Genomic DNA, 17,178 nt, shown 5'->3' on the forward strand with positions numbered 1-17,178 from the left:
AGTGCTTATAATACCAAGAAGAAAATGCATTAAAAGTATAAAAAGATGGAATAGAAAATCTTTTTGGCCTTCTCACACCCACCAAAGATGGCGTTTTAATTCGTAGACTTTCAAAAAATTATTTTGCTTCCTTACATTTTGAAGTAATTTTTTTTGCCGAAATAACCACATTTATTTACTTAAATTGTTCATCCCGAATCCAACCCGGATATTGTTGATTACTTGTTGATGCTTAAGTAACTTAATAAATTTTTATTTAATAATTAAAAGTAATTCAATATTTTTTGATGAAAATTTTTTTTTAATTTCGATTTCTTTATTGGTGTTATATTCATTGAAGAATATAATTTTGAATAAGCTTAAAAGGCCATAAACGAGTTGTTATCTTATCTCTGCTCAACGCGTTGGTTGTTATACTACAGCCATTTACAGTTTAACACTCAAACTTGGAACGTGACGATCCTTTTTTCTTGGTTTCTTCATCAAAAGTGTTTGTTTCAAAGTTTTGGGTTAAATGAAAATTTTTTAATTATAATTTATAACATTAAATTGGGTAAGTGGGTGTTAATTTTTATATATACTCATTTAATTAATAAAAATTATGCGGAAATAATTTTAAATAAAATATAAAATTATAATAATTGTAGATAACACCATCTGCTTAACACTTGATCGTCCTATTTATAAATAACGTACTATAATTAAAACAATCCCACATGTGAAGCTTTGAAAAAAAGAATAATAAAACGGCTTTAAAATTTATCTAGCTTTGCTGTCTTCTCCTTCTTCTTTATTAAATAGTCGTTTAAATTATTTGTTTCCTTTTCTTTTCATTAACGTTGTTTGGGTGGTTTTATTTTCGAACGCTAAAAGAAGAAGCTATTTTATTAGTTGAATTAAACAGAAACAGAAAGGCGTACTTAGGCATTCGTCTGTCGTAATAAACTGAGGCCGTTGATTCATTCATACATACACACTGTGTATGTACGGTATATACATAGTGTTTTCCTGTTTAGAGGCCAAATGAATGTGTTTTCAGTTTCAATTTATAACATAACATCTCTGTTTAAAACTTTGTGTTTTTAGTGTATTAATTTTTAATTTCATTACTAATTAACTATCAATTTATTGATTATCTTTTTAAAATATTTGTTGAGATAGGTAAGTTCGATGAAATTTTCAAAATTTAATCTTGATAAATATAAGAAAGAAATTTCAAATGTTAAAATTTTAAAATTAAAAAAAAATTTAAATTAACAAGTCACTCCCAACTCAGGAGGGAGTTGGAATTGTTTAAACATAACTGAACGTAACTCTGTAACTCTGTAGGTGATATTTTCACGAAGCGGCTCAACCGCGTCAACCATAAAACTCTTACATAATGAATATTAAAAAATTGAGTGCCACTAAAAATTGATGAAAAAATAAATTATTCCAAGAAACTACTTGAGCGTACTAAAATGACCTTGGTAGGTATAAAAAATATTTAATGGGGGAAAAAGAAAAGAGCCGACGGTATGCGGTTAGAAAAGAAAGAAATTCTAAATAAATCGTTTACGTAAATATATTTTAGCGTTCAAGGACGACGTCCTAATCAATATGTGTTCGTTGTTGCAGGTATAGTGGTAACGGGGCCCCGTAGAATGGACAACTTTTCGTTCGGCAGGTGATCCAAAACTATGAGCCTCTACGACCCGTTTCAAGATATCGAAAATTTTATACACAAAAATCACGTAAGTAAAAAAAAAATTTTTTTTAATTAATTTTATTAATTTAAATTAAATATATTAGAATTTTCTTACAAAAAAGAACACTCTGTATGTAAGATTAGTTTTCTTAATATTTTCTTCGCCCTTATCTACAAAGCGATAAGGGTGAAAATAGCTAAACCAAACTCCGCCATTCATAACCCACCGTTTAAATTCTTATTACACACCGATTATACACCCATTACATCATATTACATTTATTGCATTAAAATAAAATTAATTAATTTGGAATTGCGAAAGGCTCTTATTGCAGGTGGATATACGGGTGATAATTATATTATATGTAATTATGTTTGATCATCGTCACGCGAATATTACGACTAATATCGTCAATGACATCATTTTTTCATTAGAACTATTTGCTGGCACTATTTAGAAAGTTAGTCACTTTAGAAAAAATATTATATATTTCAACACATTTGTTGATTTTGTTCATGAAGTTTATTTATTTTTCCTTATTACGGCTGTAATTATGTTTATTTAATTATATTGTACTTATTTAATTATATTTATTTAATTAATTTATGTTTATTTTTAAATATGCTAACAATCTAAGTAAATTTCCTGCTAAGGTTATAATGAAATATTTGAAAATATAATGTATTCTAGGAATTAAAATGTGTGGAAAATCTTTTAAATCGAAAAATTCTACATTAATACGATTTTTTTTAATATTTCAATTTTATCATGAAGAATTGATTAATTTTGATCGCTTTAAATGAGTTATATTAGAATCTTAATTTCTTACCTTTATTTTCTTCGAAGACGTCGGCCGCCCCAGGTATTGTTCGTGATATAAGAAATAATCTCGGCCGACTTCGAAGACGTCGGCCGCCCCATGTATCATGAACAATACCTAATTCCATAAATTTCAAGACTTCTCCAACAATAATCTAGTTCTAGATATCTGCTGTGACAGCTAAAATCAAACACACTGTATATACATATAATATATATAGGGTAAGCAACCGGAAACAGTAGCTTATCTAAACACCTGCAAGATTTTACGAGAAAATTTCATAGAGCACATTTTAAGACAAAAATCCGTGGCACCTAAAAATGTTTTTGGTATTGAGAATTAATAAATATACGGCAATCATATAATATAATATATTAAGCGACATTTACACCAGTAAATAATTATATATGATTAAATTGGGTTTATTAATTTGTATTTAATTTGACGTTTCGCAAAATATGGAGTTGATTAAAAACTTTTTTTAAATTTTTCTTCCCGCGTGTGGTGAAATAGGGGTCGTATTCCATATCGGGATCCTTTTTAATCAAAATCCAATAGGGAACTTCGGCGAAAAGCCTATCGTATAGATATTTCGGATCCTTTTTGCCTCTATTTGCCCAGAAAGGACCCAAATCGGTTTGACGAATATCCCGTTTCAACCAGGTAGACACACAACATTTTCTTTTATCAACACTTACCTACCGGAAAAAAAATTATTATTCACATAAGCAATTTTGTCACTTAGTTTAAGATTTACATCACTAGCGTGTGTACAAACGAGTATTAATAAAATGGGGAACTTCATTTTTGCTTCTTTGTAATTTCCGGGAGATTCTGTACAGGCTGAAACTTGTAAACTGGATAAATTCTCGGTTTGTTCGCCTTTTATAAGTTGAAAAAGTCGTAAGGTTCGTAGCTCGCGGTCATTGTAAGATTATTTGGGGACGTTGGGAATCAAATACTTGTATCACGTCACTTTGGTCATCATATATGTTTTGATTTCCTAAGGAAAAAGCCCTCTCTTTTAATCCCAAAAGTCAACCTCTGTTATTTACCGCTTTATTTATTAAATTTTTGTATATTTCAGCTTAATACTAAACACGAACAGGAACTCGATCCAGAACTCGCCAGAGATCTAAACGACCTCTTAGAAGATTGCAAAAAGTATAATCAAGACCATGTCGGGGGATACTTGGATAATTCTTGGCTGGAAGATGAAGGGGAATTTTTATTTTCAAATTCGAGGGTAATTTTGAATTATTTTTTTGTTTGTTTTTTTTTTAATTTGTTTTTTAGGAATCTTTACAATTGGTGGAAGCTGTAATAAGCACTTGTACTCAAACTTCGCCGTCGGAGAGCTCAACAAATTTGACTTGCACATCAGATTCATCTTTGTCTCCTTGTGTAACGTCGGATTTAGATGGGGAAGAAGGGGTCGATCGTGGCGGTTGTGCGGTTAGTTTTCCAGTGGAAAGGAGGCGATCGGAACGACGGAAGTCCTCTTCTACGTCGGTATTGAAAAAAATAACCAAGGTACGGGAGATTGTCCCCTTTGAACTCGGGTGTCGAGTTCAAAGTTTTCCATTTGAGTAGCCATGTATGATTAATCGTAACGGTTCCAGGTGAAAACACAACTCCGATCCCAGTCTGATAGGCACCTGTCTGGTGAGTAACATCTAAAAATTTGAAAATGTCCGTTCGGATAAAACAGTACAAGTTCTTTAGAAGTTTAAGTGTAAAAGTGAACGATAATTGGCCGGTTAGAAAGGCCGAGCAAATTTGGAGACAACTCAGAGCGCATAAAATAGCAGGTTGGTGACTGCCTAATATTTATATGCAGTCCCAACTCTCCCAGCCCTTATTAATATACTTTTTTTAATTTGATTTGTTGTTGCAGAGATCGAAGCAACCGAAGCTTGTAAATGGTTAAGAGCAGCTGGATTTCCTCAATATGCCCAAATGTACGAAGGTGAGGCTCAAAATGTTTTAACAACAACCGATAACCTTTGCTTCTCAATATTTTGCAAACCGAGTTATATTTAGAAAAACTAATTAGCTTATCACCACTTCCAATTCATAACCAAAATTATGTGATAATGTACAAAGGTAAATTACGTCACTCTAAATTTCATTCAAAAACTTCGAAAGATAACCTTTGATCCTTATTAGACTTAGTTTGCGAAAATACTTTATATTTAGAAACTAAATCAATTCTCATTCCACATTTAGACATGCAGTTTCCAATCGAGGTCGCAGCCGTGGAGCAAGATCACCCGCTTCTTGAATCCAGCGTTCTTCACTCCTTATATCGACGGCTTCATATTCTCAATAAATGCGCGCAGTTCCACCAACAGAGGGTGTCGCGTTCCGACGATTCCGAAGACGAACAATGCGCTTTAAGCGAAAATTGGGCTTATCAAAAGGATATTCGGAGATGGTCAAGAACCGTAGACTTGGAAAACGAGGAGGAAACTGCATCTTTAGGAACAGAATCGGAAAGTTTAAGGAGAGGCAGCTATCAAAAGGAGGAAGAAATCCCCGAAAGCCCAAGAAATAAATTTAAACGAGTGATTTCGCCGAGTTGTAGAAGGAGGAGGAATGAAATAGTAAACAATAATAGTGGATTGAACGTTCTGGATCTTCTCTCAAAGCAATTGAACGATTTTAGCACCTCAGGAAATCCTGTTTTAGACCCTGAATCACCGTTTAGGAGGAGTAGGAGAAGAAAAACCGGGTCTTTTGATAAAACTGAAACGTGGTTACAATTAACAAACCCAAACGATACGTAAGTAAATATCAAAAAAAAAATTTTTTTATTTAATTTAAATTTATATTTAGTTTGTTATGGCCAAGTCATCAAACAAGCGAAGATTTCGACGAAGTGCCAACTGAAATTGAAGAAGGAGGGCGCCCAATTTACACTTTATCGGCAAATCAACTCCAAGTCCTTCGAAAATTAGCTTTGCTCAAATTAACTGCTCACATGGAAAAATATTGCCCAACACATAAAACGGGTTGGAATTGGGATATCTCAAAATTTATAAGAAAAATTAAATGTCCTGCTTATAAAGGTATAATTCTCTATAAGTTTTATATAGCAAAAAATATAAGGATCGATTTAATCTCAAATCGCCGAGGTTTGCGGACGAGGCGTTGGATTAATACGAAATCATCACTTTGGAGCATTCTAGCGCCTCGCCAGCAAGCGACCTCGGCGGTTTGTCTTCTTGTAAGTGACTTGGTATCTACAGTGTGTTAATTAATTATCGTACCCGACGTCATCATTGCAAGTATGCAACCAATATCACACTGAATATATCTGAATACGCAAATCGCGTATTGCAAAATCAATACTGTGATATTGGTTGCATACTTGCAATGATTAATTAACACACTGTACATGAGTCCGTAATATCAAGGTTTTATTCTATTTATTTTATATAATTTTTTTAAATTTAAAGATAAACTTATTTTTGGAGTTCCTATAACCGTAATCGTTCAAAAAACGGGTTTACCACTTCCGAAAGGAATCGAAGAAGCTCTTATTTGGTTAGTTAAAAACGCTGCGAATAATGTTGGGATTTTTCGAAAACCCGGGGTTCGATCGAGGATTCAACACCTTAAAACAGTCATTGAAGAATATGGTGAGAACATTAATTTTAACGATCACCAAGCTTATGATGTCGCTGATACCGTCAAACAATATTTTCGAGAGTTACCTGAAGCTGTATTAACCAATAAGTTATCCGAAACTTTTATATCTATCTTTCAACGTAAGTTTAAATTAATGAAATTAAACAATTATTAAAGTAATAATTTATTTTTGAATTAGATATACCAATTCAATTACGCAAAGAAGCCGTTTTATGTGGATTATTATTAATGCCGGATGAACACCGCCAAGTACTTGAAGTATTATTAAATTTTTTGAGTAAAATAGCTGAATATTCGTCGGAAAATCAAATGAATGAAAGTAATTTGGCTTTGTGTTTCGCTCCAACATTGTTTCATCACAACCAAGTGGTAAACAGACAGGTTACGGGTATTCCTCATCCAAAAGAATTGGACGAAAACAAAGCGGCCCATGAATGTTTATTATTCCTAATAAAAAATTTTGATAAATTGTTTCACGTTCCGACTGATTTATTAAATCAGTGTAATTTTAGCGAAGTTAAGTTGGTTCCTTTAAGTGTCGAGAACAACGACGAGTGGAGATCTTACTTAGAAAAGTGTCAATCGGCGTTGTTGAATGAAGTAAAAGAAAAAGCTAGGGGATGGATTTTGATTCCAAGTCATTTCGAGAAGATTGAAATTTCTTATAAAAAAGTCGCCGATTCACATCCATTAAGGTTATGGAAAATTACCATAGAAGTTGATGCTAGTCCAATAGAAATCTTAAACAGATTACTTAAAGAACGTCATCTTTGGGATGAGGAACTTGATTCGACCAGGACTATTTCTCAGGTTGATGAGTGCACGGATATTTTTCAATATACCCGAAGAAATGTAAATCCACTTCCTTTAGAAGATTACTGTGTTATTCGTAGTTGGAAAAAAGATATAGGAAAAGGTGGTTGTTTATTAGTTGAAACTTCCGTTGAACACAAAGATTCAATGACCATACCAAACTCCGTAAGAGGAATCGTTTTAGCATCACGATATTTAATAGAACCATCAGGATCACATTCTTCAAAAATAATACATATGTCACGGGTGGATGTTAAAGGTAAAATGCCGGAATGGTATCACAAACATTTCGGCCATTTACGCGCTCAACATATCTACAATTTACACAACACTTTTAAGAAACAATCAAAGAAGTAATAAAACTAGTCAATTTATTTTTTTGGTCACGATTTTGGGCCAGTATTTTTTATAACATATATTAATATATTAGATTACGTAATGTTGAAAGGATGAATGTTAAAGTTTATATAAAATGTTAACCATTTTTTTTGTTCGTTGTAGGTAATGAAAAGATTAAAAGAATCTTTGTAATATTAGGAATGTAACAAAATAACATTCTCCAGATATAAATAGAGTATTTATTTATAATTTTTCCGTTATAAATAAAGACTCTGCATCATATTTTCTCTGTGATTATTTACATTCTATTATTAATAAATGTTAAACAAACGTATTTTTGTAAATTTTAGCAACTATCATTAATTCGTTAGGTTCTCTCTAGATCTTTTGGCATTCTTAAGCCTCAATGTAAATATGTTTAAAATAGAATCTCTTGTGTGTTTATTATTAATAAAATCCTTTTTTTATAAAATTAATATTTTATTTACCCCCTCCAATATACTCTAACCTTGTCCAACACATTTAGACCAGGTCAAACTGAGTAACGACATGCTGACGCAAAAGATCCTGGTTGAGAGAAGTGTTCGCCAGGCAGTTACGAATAACATAATAACGTCTCAGTTGACATATGAAGTAGAAATCTTGAAAAGTGCCCAGAATGTAAAGAAATTGGAATCTTTTAGAAATAAGATTAGCTAGAAATAAGCTTTAGAGAAGAAGGCAGTCTGCAATATGCTAGAAGAAAGAAAATCCAAGTTGGATGAGAAATCACATCGTCGTAGGGAATTGATAAGGAAAGAGAGAAAGTAAAAGAAAAACAAAAATATTCAACAAGAATAATAAAAGTTATATTTACAATAATAAATATTGACATAGGCCTGAACAAAAAACACAAATAAAAACACAAAAAGAAAATATTGGACATTTTGCATATAGACGGTGTTTATATATTCGCTGGGTTTATACATATTTTATTGAAGAATGTGGTAAATAATAGCATTGCAACTCAACTAATTATAATATGTATTGCAAAGGTATCCAGATGTTGGCTCAATATAAAAATTAATTACCGCAATCTTAAAAAAATTATGTACTTAGACTCAGCGTTATTTATAAATATTTTTATATATATTAAAAATTGTGGAATTATTTCTTTCTTCATATATGAATATAATTATGTGTATATAACGTAGTTTCTTAGTAAATTTTTAGGTGTGTTTTATAAAAAAAAGCTCAGTACACGATTATATTAATAAATATCGAAAAAACGACCTCTTGATTTTCCTTTCTGCCTTTGATTGTTGAGGTGAATTGAGGTGTCCCATTATATATATTTTTTTAACTGTAATAATAAAATACCATTGCTTGTAAAATACCAAATAGAATAATGATTGCGAGTAAGTAATTTGTACGATTTTTTTCCAATTCCAGGTGTCTGGTTAAACTTTCCTGCAACTTTTGTATCCGGTTGCTGTGTTCTTGAAGATTATTTTGCAATTCGGAAATTGCTGTTAAAATTCTTAAATAAAAAATTGTTTAAAATTATTTAATTTTTTTTATTTAATTTCTTACGTATTATTTGATGTAGTTTTATTGATTTTAACACTTTGAGTTGAATCGGAATGATATTCCTCAGATTCCGTCCCGGTATCGTGTCCATCCCCATCAAAACTACGCTTATTATTCTTCATAGCAGCATCTTGTCTTTGCATGCTCGTTAAACTCGACGTTCTTATCATCGGCGTCGGGTGTCTGGTTCGCGTGGAAATCAAAAAATCATGTTCGTACTGATACAAATCATTTCTAGGATCCCACGGCCGTAAATCGGAATGTTTATAAACCCACTGTCCGGATTTTAAGTCTTGTTGAAAATGAATCGGAATCCAATCTTCGCATTTCGCTTTGCGTTCTTTCGACGAAGCACGTTGGGCTTCTTCTAAAGTAGTCTTTTCTTCAGTAGCTGCGTTCATATCATCTCTCAAGATAGCTGCCGAAACGTGCTGCCAAAGACGTTCCGATTCAAACTCACCCTGTTGATCCACCGGAACTGTATGTCGAAGAAGGCGACTTTTACGAATAGCCGAAGTTGGGTTCCAAAAAATTTGAGTATCACCCGTTCGACGATCTTTTATATTAATAACACCATCCCAAAATCCCTCTAAAGTGGCAAGAGTTTCTTTCCCCAGTCTTAATCTACCCGTTATGCAATTCGTATGCTCGGTTCCCCCCAAAAAAGGTTTTAATTTAAATTCAATTTCAGTTTGATAACCGGTTTTTTCACATTCTATGTTTACTTTACCCCCTAATTCCATACTTAAGGTACCCATTAATATACCTTTACAATGGGCGTAAGGGACGGTTAATGTATAATTTTCACCACGCGGTAAAAGAGTTAAAACAGCAGTACCATCTAAAATCGCAGAGGTTGAGTTGCCATAAAATTTCGATTTTGCGAGTATTGAAGCGGAAATTGAAAAGCCATCCATACGATTCGTAACGTAAAATGCAGAAACCGGTGGATGATGAGAAACCTGTTCGGCGACGTAAAACGTTTTCGAACCGTTTGGATGTAGCCAATAACAACGAAAAGTTTCCCCCAAAATCGGGTTATAAGGTTTTTTTAATCCTTTCGGTTTTTTGTATAAACCGGAAAGGTACCATTTCACGACGGTTTTCATCCGAGTAAAAGCGTCATCTTCTAAAACGGCTCGCGATAAAATATCAACGTGGTAGTAAGAATCGGTGAGTTTATCAAGAAACGAACGCGGCTCTAAAATAAAAGTAGGCAAAACAACTTTGCTCAAATCCATTCCCGGACGAACTTGTTTCACAAGATACCAAATTAATGATTTGTGTTCATCTGCTAATTCTTCAACTTGAGCACCAGCCTCAAAACACAAGAATACAAAAAAAAAATTAACATAAACAATATTAAAAAATATTTACATCTCCCAATTCTTCTTCAACGTTTGGTACATAAGGCGTTTCTACTGGATCATCATCAATATACTCCTCTTTTCCTGAGACATCCGAGTCTGTATCACTTATTTCACAATCCGCGGCACAAAAATGAGTACCATTATCCGGTTGACTAACATCATCTAAATCTAAAAAAAAATATTTAATTATTTTCAAACACACAATGATTTTGAAGTACAAGTATTAACTCCGTTCTTCTTACAAAAGTTAAATGACATGACTCAAACTTGCGGAATAAAATTCCGAAATAATTACTAATGCTTATCCGGGAGTGTTTCGAATATTTCTGATTTCGAATCGTACGGAGTTAATTTAAATTTAAACTAAATTAAATTACCATGAACAAAATGTTTTTCGTAATCGGCTTCAGACCATTGCGTTTCATGACTAGTACTTCCAATACTTGCTTTATTAGCCGAACGAACCAAAGCGGCGTCGTTTCTTATCGAAATTTCTAACGCGTCTAACCAACACATTCCCGACGCTTGAGAAGATGCTCGAAAAATTGAGTATGATGTAGGTAAAGGTTGTACGACAGCCCCTTAAAAAAATGTTTTTACTCACCAAGTTTTTGAATCAATACACTTTATTTATTTTATCATCTCAAATTTTTAGAAAAAACTTATTTTACTTAGAACTGAAATGAAATAAAGTAGCGGAGAAAGACACAGGATGAAGTTCGGCTGAAATCAACCCAAGAAGTTTCAAAAAGAGAAGGTAAGGATAATTTAAAGATTCTTGAAGCGCGAACCATGAGAATGTAGTCGAGATTTCCACAGAGAAACCAACAAGGCAAGATCGTCAAATCAGAAAAAATTAAGATATGTACACCGCAAGCAAAACACCGACCCGAGCCGCCTTTGACCACCTGACTAGGTCAAAGGAGGGTCGGGTCGGTCTTATACCATGTATAAACAAATAAATCTTTATACTTGGATGATGTGCCAGATACGAAAAATCAAAACACCGACCCGAGCCGCCTTTGACCACCTGACTAGGTCAAAGGCGGGTCAGGTCGGTGTTCTAGTAAATGATGTGCATGGCTCCAGTTCATTTATTGACTTCATTTTTATGTATCGAATAATACAACTTTTTTACATTATATATATATTATTTTTAATTTGTAACTTAATAATATGGAGATTATGCCAAATAATTATCTTATCTTTTCGGTACCGATTACTCCAATTTCTTTTCCTTGGAAGAAGCAACTCAACGTTTTGTACAAAATTGATCATATTTGATATAAAACAGTAAAACCTCGATATAACGGATTAATACGGAGAAGGGAGTACCCGTTATATGAATACTTTTAATGCACACAAATCCCCACCGTTGCTCTACCAAGGAAGGTAGAATACATCCTGGAAACAGGTGTATAGCTCGAAGGCCCGTTCGTGACGTCAGCGCTGAATTACAATTAAAAGTAGAACTAACACTAAACCTAGAACTCGAATGTTTTTAGTTCTACTATCCGTGCAAAAAGTCAAGGCCCCTCACTTTAGAGATCGATATCTCCGTAACCGCTCGATGGAAAAAATTGCTGTAAAGTTTATTGTAATCAGTGAACATTTCTGCGTATCACATGTTAATTTGGAAATTTTCGGGTCCGCGGTTTTACTTTTATCGCGAGTTAAGTGAAAAAAGTACCCGATTTTTGAGAGTGCCAACAACTTTGTCTACTTTGCCATTTTTTCTCTCCAAAACTATTTGACGAAAAAATTTCAAATTTGAACTGGTGGTAAACCGATGTGTTCTTAATGTGGGGAATATTTTATTTTTTCGATATTCCATATAGTTTCGCGGAAAATCGCGATTTAGTAGGATGCTGTTATTTCGAAAACGACCTGGCGAATTTCAACGCGGTTTTTACCAAAATATGTCAAATAACGCGAATTTTCGGATTCCGTTATCAGTTTTTCAAAAATAAGGCTCCCTAATTTTTTAAGAGCGATTTAATGGAATTACAAATTAAAGAGAAACAGAAATCAGCTATGCGGGGAGAGGAAGGTTCCGTCCAATCGGAACAGATGGTGCGTCCCAGACAGTACGTCGCGCCTTTATCTTGCCTACATAAAGAAATAAGGCGCGACGTCATTTGTAATTCCATTAAATCGCTCTTAAAAAAATAGAGAGCCTTAATATTGAAAAACTGATAACGGAATCCGACAACCAACATTATTTGACATATTTTGGTCAAATCCGCGAAGAAATCCACCCAACCGTTTTCATGCCACTCATTGAGAACACATCAGACTACCACCTATTCAAAATTAAAATTTTTTCGTACGATAGTTTTCGAGAAAAAAAATCGCAAAGTTGATAAAGTTGCCAATTCCGTAAAAAATCGGGTACAATTTTCATTTAACTCGCGGTAACAAGAAAACCGTGGATCCGAAAATTTTCAGATTAACATAAGTTACGTAGAAATGTTCAGTGATTACAACAAATTTTGTTGCAATTTTTTTTATGGAGCGGTTGCGAAGATATCGATCTCTAAAGTGAGATCTTTTTGCACAGATAGTAGTATTAGTTCAATAAAAGTAATGAGTTAAGAATTTGATTGAAGTGTTTAAAAGATTCCAATTAAAATAAAATTAATGATTACCAAAAAAAAAATAATAATAAAGGATAAATTAGAATTATTTAGATAAATAAGTAGATATTTCCAGTATTTCCACAAAAATACTACCTTTGTAACAGTTTTTTAGAACAATAGCTCCTATAATGTTTACAAAAGGAATAAAGGAATGACGTAATTTTATGTGTTTTTTTGTGTACATAATATTCCCAATGAATTCCACACAAAATAATACGGAATAAACTTGGATTTGCATTCATAAAGGTGTTAGATTGTGAGTTAACGACTCTAGAGTGAGAACAAACTTAAATTGAGACTTAATTTGTATCAAGAACAAAATGATTTTAAGTTGGAATTTTATAAAAAAGGAGATAAAGGAGACAAATTTGAGATGGTAATGTTAAAATGTATTAATTTGACATGTAACAATCATAGAATAGTTAGACTAACCAATTGTTTCATTTTCTGGTCCCCGTGGTGCCCAAATATTTTGATCTAAGGGGTTATATAATTTGAAACAAAACCCATCTTTTTTGCTTGGTCTTTCTATCACTTTGCACGAGTTTAATAATATTGTTCCAACCCAATGGTTGCTCTTAGCTTTTGGAGTTTTATATAATAACAGCAAACCAGGTTTTAAGACACACCAAAGTTTTGTCCATGATTTTAGTGTGCCTCGTATTTTTAACCAATCCGCCAATACAACCACAGACGTATCTTTTAATGAACTTAAAAGCTCGTTTGTCATTCTTTTCTTTTCTTTCCGATAATGTTTTCTCTGCACTTTATATGATTCTTTACGTGCTAACTTAACCGCATTCTCAGTAGACTTGCAATTAAAAATTAATATGTTTACATTAGTACAAAAGAATATAAAACAATTTGATTTGCAATATTAAAAACGAACTTACTTTATCGACCAACAAGCAATCTTGGCGTTCTAAAGAAAGACCAATTAGCGAAAAATTGATAACATCTCTGGACGTAGAAAGATTTTCCTTACCAGGAGAAGCAGGACCGGGGCTATTACTGAGTGAATCACTTGATGGCAACTTGGGGATTATGTGAAGAAGAGTTTTTGACTTCTTTTCCTCACATTTTCCCCCTTTTGGTGTCGAAACGACACTTTGAGATTCTTTCTCTTGAGGCTGCTGTGGCATTTTCAATGGGTTTTAAAACGTTTTCGTGCCCGTTTCATTCACATCGTTTAAAGTAACGGCGACGTTTTTCGAATTGAAATCATTATTATTTTGACACCGAATCTCACTCAGCTGTCTTTAACGCAAGGTCTGTAATGAGACAGGTTATCTACAGACGCAAAATAACCAGATAGGACACTGGGGGTGTCCCGCCAAAACTTTATCCGCCATGTTTTAGAAGGTTCTCTCCAGAGAAGCACAGCGAGTGATGTTGCATTCCCTTTTTAAAGATGGCGGAATTTAAATCGAGGTCAAAAAATACGATTCCTCCAACATCAAAGGAACCGACATTAATTCTGTATTACAGATTACCAACCAAATGTTACTGAAAACTTCGTTTTACCCTAACAAGATTAAAGATACCAACGATGTATTAATAATAATTAATTGACGCGAGAATGTTTTAATTATGTTAATTTAATCATAATTCATTAATTCATCGATCTGTTAAAAATGCCGATAAAGTAGATAATCAACGTCAACTTGTCAACACAAAATCAACTTCGAATTATCATGAAACACGTCAGTTTGATTAAAAAAGAAATTGTTTTATCTTTTTATTTAAACATTTATACTTGAATTTGATTAAAAACATTTTATCGATACTTTAGAAATACCGATAATGAAGCTAATCAATGGTACTTGATCGAATATGTTAAAAATATTGTGAAAATAATAATTTATTTTTTACCAACAATGAATGCAATGTCATGTTTTTTATTATTAATTTCTTTACTTATTCATCGTTGATTCAATTTTAATAAGTGTGAGATTGGTCGCAAGAGTTTTAATTTATTTAATTATTAATTTAGAGAGTTCGCGGAATCTACAAAAAGTAATTTTTGCCTAACAACGCCATCTGTTGATTGCAAAAAGACGAACGATTGTTTTGTATAACAATATGCGTAAATAATCAAGGTTATAAATTGCTTATGTTTGATATTTCCCACCATTATCGCTAATAAAATCCAGATATGTTTATTTAGGAAGAACTAGTAGCTCCAAACATAAAAAATAAAAAATCCCTAAATTAATAAGAATACAATAAAACAAGGGTAATAATGAAACAAAAATGTTAAATATTAAATAAGAACTAAGTTGTTTATAAAATACATCATAAATTAATGAAATAAAAAAGTAATAAACGAAGAAATTCAATGATATTGTTTCATCATACTAAAAGTGATCACTAGATGTCGCAACGGCAGTAACTAATCCTGTCAAAATGTTATGATCTGATAAATACGTTTTAAAAACCAATATGTTAGTGTACAAAACAAGAACAAAAATAAATAAATTAGTGCTGTGATAAAAGACAAAGTATATAAATCGAAGAGTAATATCTAAAAAAGTAAAGATACGAAAATGTCGGCACCTCAACATCACTTTTTACCAGGTTTAAATCCTCAGCAAGGCGCAATGCGATCTCAATTTGGTACCGGCCCGATGCAAGCGCAAATGGGGGCGCCAATGCAAACTCAAATGGGTGCTCAACTTGGGAATCAAATGCCTGTACCAATGCCAAATCAAATGCCACCTCAAATGAATAATCCCATGATGACTCCGATGGGAAATCCATTAAACAGCCAAATGATGGCGCAAATGAATCAACAATATACAATGAATGGACCTAGTCAAATGCCACAACATCAAGGACCTAATCCAATGCAAATCCCTCCAAATTCAATGACGGGGATGGCTCATCATCCAATGCAACAAGCACAGCCTCCTGTGATGCAACAAACTAACGCTGTTCCTCCAACCCCCGCACAACCTCAACAACAACCAAATAAAGAGTTTAACACAGCTTCAATATGTAGATTTGGACAAGAAACAGTCCAAGATATTTATAGTAGAACCCAAGAAGTATTTCAAACCTTAAAAACAATTCAACCTCCAAATGGCACACCACAAGGTACAAATATAAGCAACGATAAAAAAGCGAAGATACAAGAACAATTGAGGACCATAAGGGTACTATTTAAAAGATTAAGATTGATCTATGAAAAGTGTAATGATAATTGCCAATTGCAAGGGATGGAATATACGCATATTGAGAGTTTAATACCGTTTAAAGATGAAATTGATCCTAAGTATGATGAAAAGAAAAATTCGGAAGCTTATAGATTAATTTGTGAAGAAAGTAAGGAAGTTATGGAACAGGTTGTGCAGAAAAATAAACAAATGAAAGAAGTTATCGATCATTTGAGAAGAATTATATATGAAATAAATACAATGTTAAACATGAGACGTTCTTAAATAATCCTCGTTTTTCACTTTAGATTAAAAGCTTGTTAATATTGTTTATTTTGCATGTATGTAGGTAATTAATCTTTATAAAGTGTGTCTACAAATTGTCCTGGAAACGAATTTGTTTCACCAAATCTGCTTTACTCTAACTACATTAATACCAAGGCTGTGTAAATAGTTATCTGTGTAACAAGGCTAATTAATAGAAGTATATTTTTAACATTTAAGGTAAATTGTTGGAGATAATTCGCGGCTGAGGTATAAATTTTTTTAGAACCGCATAAATATGTTGTATGATGAGATAATTTATACACACACTATATTACAATTAAATTTAGAATATATTTATTTGACGTTTAACAACTTTCAGTTTTGCTAATACATTTCATCAAGTACCTGTCTTATGTTAATTAATTAACATATAATAAAACTTGTATATTACGGGATGTAAATTTTTGTTTAATTAAAATATTTTATAATCTAAAACGTCAAATAAATTATTACAAAACGACTTGATATATAAATATTTAGTAACATTAATCCATCAATTCTAATGTTCTAACTACTGTATATAAAGTATAAGTAGGGGATATATATTTGTATAGAGTTATTTGTGAACTTTGTCTCTAACAAGTTGTTGTTAAATATTTTTACTGCGTGTTTTCTTTTCTTGTAATTATTTCGTATTGGTTTTTGGATAATATATATATAGTCAAGTAACAATCGTCTCCTTAAGGTTTTATTTTTAAATGAAAAAATGTTGATAAATAAATAAAAGCGATGATTGCACTTCATAATTTAATTAATAACATATTTAACCTCTTGTTCCTTTCACATTATTCTAATAAGTCCAAT

At 32.5% G+C, this 17,178-nt stretch overlaps 3 protein-coding genes across 7 annotated transcripts; 2 read left to right on the forward strand and 1 right to left on the reverse strand.

The window, feature by feature from the left end:
- Window positions 1–434: 434 nt before the first annotated feature.
- LOC111414254 (crossveinless c) lies at window positions 435–8,859 on the forward strand. 3 transcript variants are annotated; one of them, XM_023045546.2, is made up of 11 exons: window positions 860–1,161; window positions 1,330–1,469; window positions 1,618–1,733; window positions 3,596–3,754; window positions 3,805–4,041; window positions 4,131–4,173; window positions 4,406–4,477; window positions 4,738–5,293; window positions 5,347–5,579; window positions 5,970–6,281; window positions 6,341–8,859. In XM_023045546.2, exons 3-11 carry the CDS (start codon window positions 1,680–1,682, stop codon window positions 7,330–7,332), a joined length of 2,658 nt encoding a protein of 885 aa, XP_022901314.1. In that variant the 5' UTR covers window positions 860–1,161; window positions 1,330–1,469; window positions 1,618–1,679; the 3' UTR covers window positions 7,333–8,859. The 3 variants fall into 3 exon arrangements, with proteins under 3 accessions (XP_022901313.1, XP_022901314.1, XP_022901315.1); XM_023045545.2 differs by lacking the exons at window positions 860–1,161; window positions 1,330–1,469 and adding an exon at window positions 435–553; XM_023045547.2 differs by lacking the exon at window positions 1,330–1,469.
- On the reverse strand, window positions 8,141–14,182 carry LOC111414190 (Oxysterol-binding protein-related protein 8). 2 transcript variants are annotated; one of them, XM_071198792.1, is made up of 7 exons: window positions 13,878–14,181; window positions 13,786–13,814; window positions 13,325–13,703; window positions 10,631–10,834; window positions 10,261–10,421; window positions 8,887–10,202; window positions 8,141–8,833 (listed from the first exon to the last, which is right to left on the reverse strand). In XM_071198792.1, the coding sequence occupies exons 1-7, from the start codon at window positions 14,032–14,034 to the stop codon at window positions 8,653–8,655; spliced, it is 2,427 nt and encodes an 808-aa protein (XP_071054893.1). In that variant the 5' UTR covers window positions 14,035–14,181; the 3' UTR covers window positions 8,141–8,652. The 2 variants fall into 2 exon arrangements, with proteins under 2 accessions (XP_071054893.1, XP_022901207.1); XM_023045439.2 differs by having other exon boundaries at window positions 13,786–14,182.
- A 1,071-nt stretch (window positions 14,183–15,253) lies between these two features.
- Window positions 15,254–17,112, forward strand: LOC111414274 (Mediator complex subunit 30). Of its 2 annotated transcripts, XM_071199101.1 has the most exons (2): window positions 15,254–15,409; window positions 15,470–17,112. In XM_071199101.1, exon 2 carries the CDS (start codon window positions 15,493–15,495, stop codon window positions 16,330–16,332), a length of 840 nt encoding a protein of 279 aa, XP_071055202.1. In that variant the 5' UTR covers window positions 15,254–15,409; window positions 15,470–15,492; the 3' UTR covers window positions 16,333–17,112. The 2 variants fall into 2 exon arrangements, with proteins under 2 accessions (XP_071055202.1, XP_022901345.1); XM_023045577.2 differs by having other exon boundaries at window positions 15,254–17,112.
- The last annotated feature ends 66 nt before the right edge of the window (window positions 17,113–17,178 follow it).

This window comes from Onthophagus taurus, chromosome 8 (genome assembly GCF_036711975.1).
Source record: "Onthophagus taurus isolate NC chromosome 8, IU_Otau_3.0, whole genome shotgun sequence".
Classification (NCBI taxonomy): Eukaryota; Metazoa; Arthropoda; class Insecta; order Coleoptera; family Scarabaeidae; genus Onthophagus; species Onthophagus taurus.

Coding starts and splice junctions, on each gene's coding strand:
- LOC111414190 (XM_023045439.2), bottom strand. CDS start 14,034: ATGCCACAGCAGCCTCAAGAGAAAGAATCTCAAAGTGTCGTTTCGACA. Junction 10,422..10,630: donor CGAAAAACATTTTGTTCATG/GTAATTTAATTT, acceptor ATTTTTTTTTAG/ATTTAGATGATGTTAGTCAA. Junction 8,834..8,886: donor AAAACTACATCAAATAATAC/GTAAGAAATTAA, acceptor TTTTTATTTAAG/AATTTTAACAGCAATTTCCG.
- LOC111414254 (XM_023045545.2), top strand. CDS start 1,680: ATGAGCCTCTACGACCCGTTTCAAGATATCGAAAATTTTATACACAAA. Junction 3,755..3,804: donor TTTTATTTTCAAATTCGAGG/GTAATTTTGAAT, acceptor TTTGTTTTTTAG/GAATCTTTACAATTGGTGGA. Junction 5,580..5,969: donor TAAATGTCCTGCTTATAAAG/GTATAATTCTCT, acceptor TTAAATTTAAAG/ATAAACTTATTTTTGGAGTT.
- LOC111414274 (XM_023045577.2), top strand. CDS start 15,439: ATGTCGGCACCTCAACATCACTTTTTACCAGGTTTAAATCCTCAGCAA.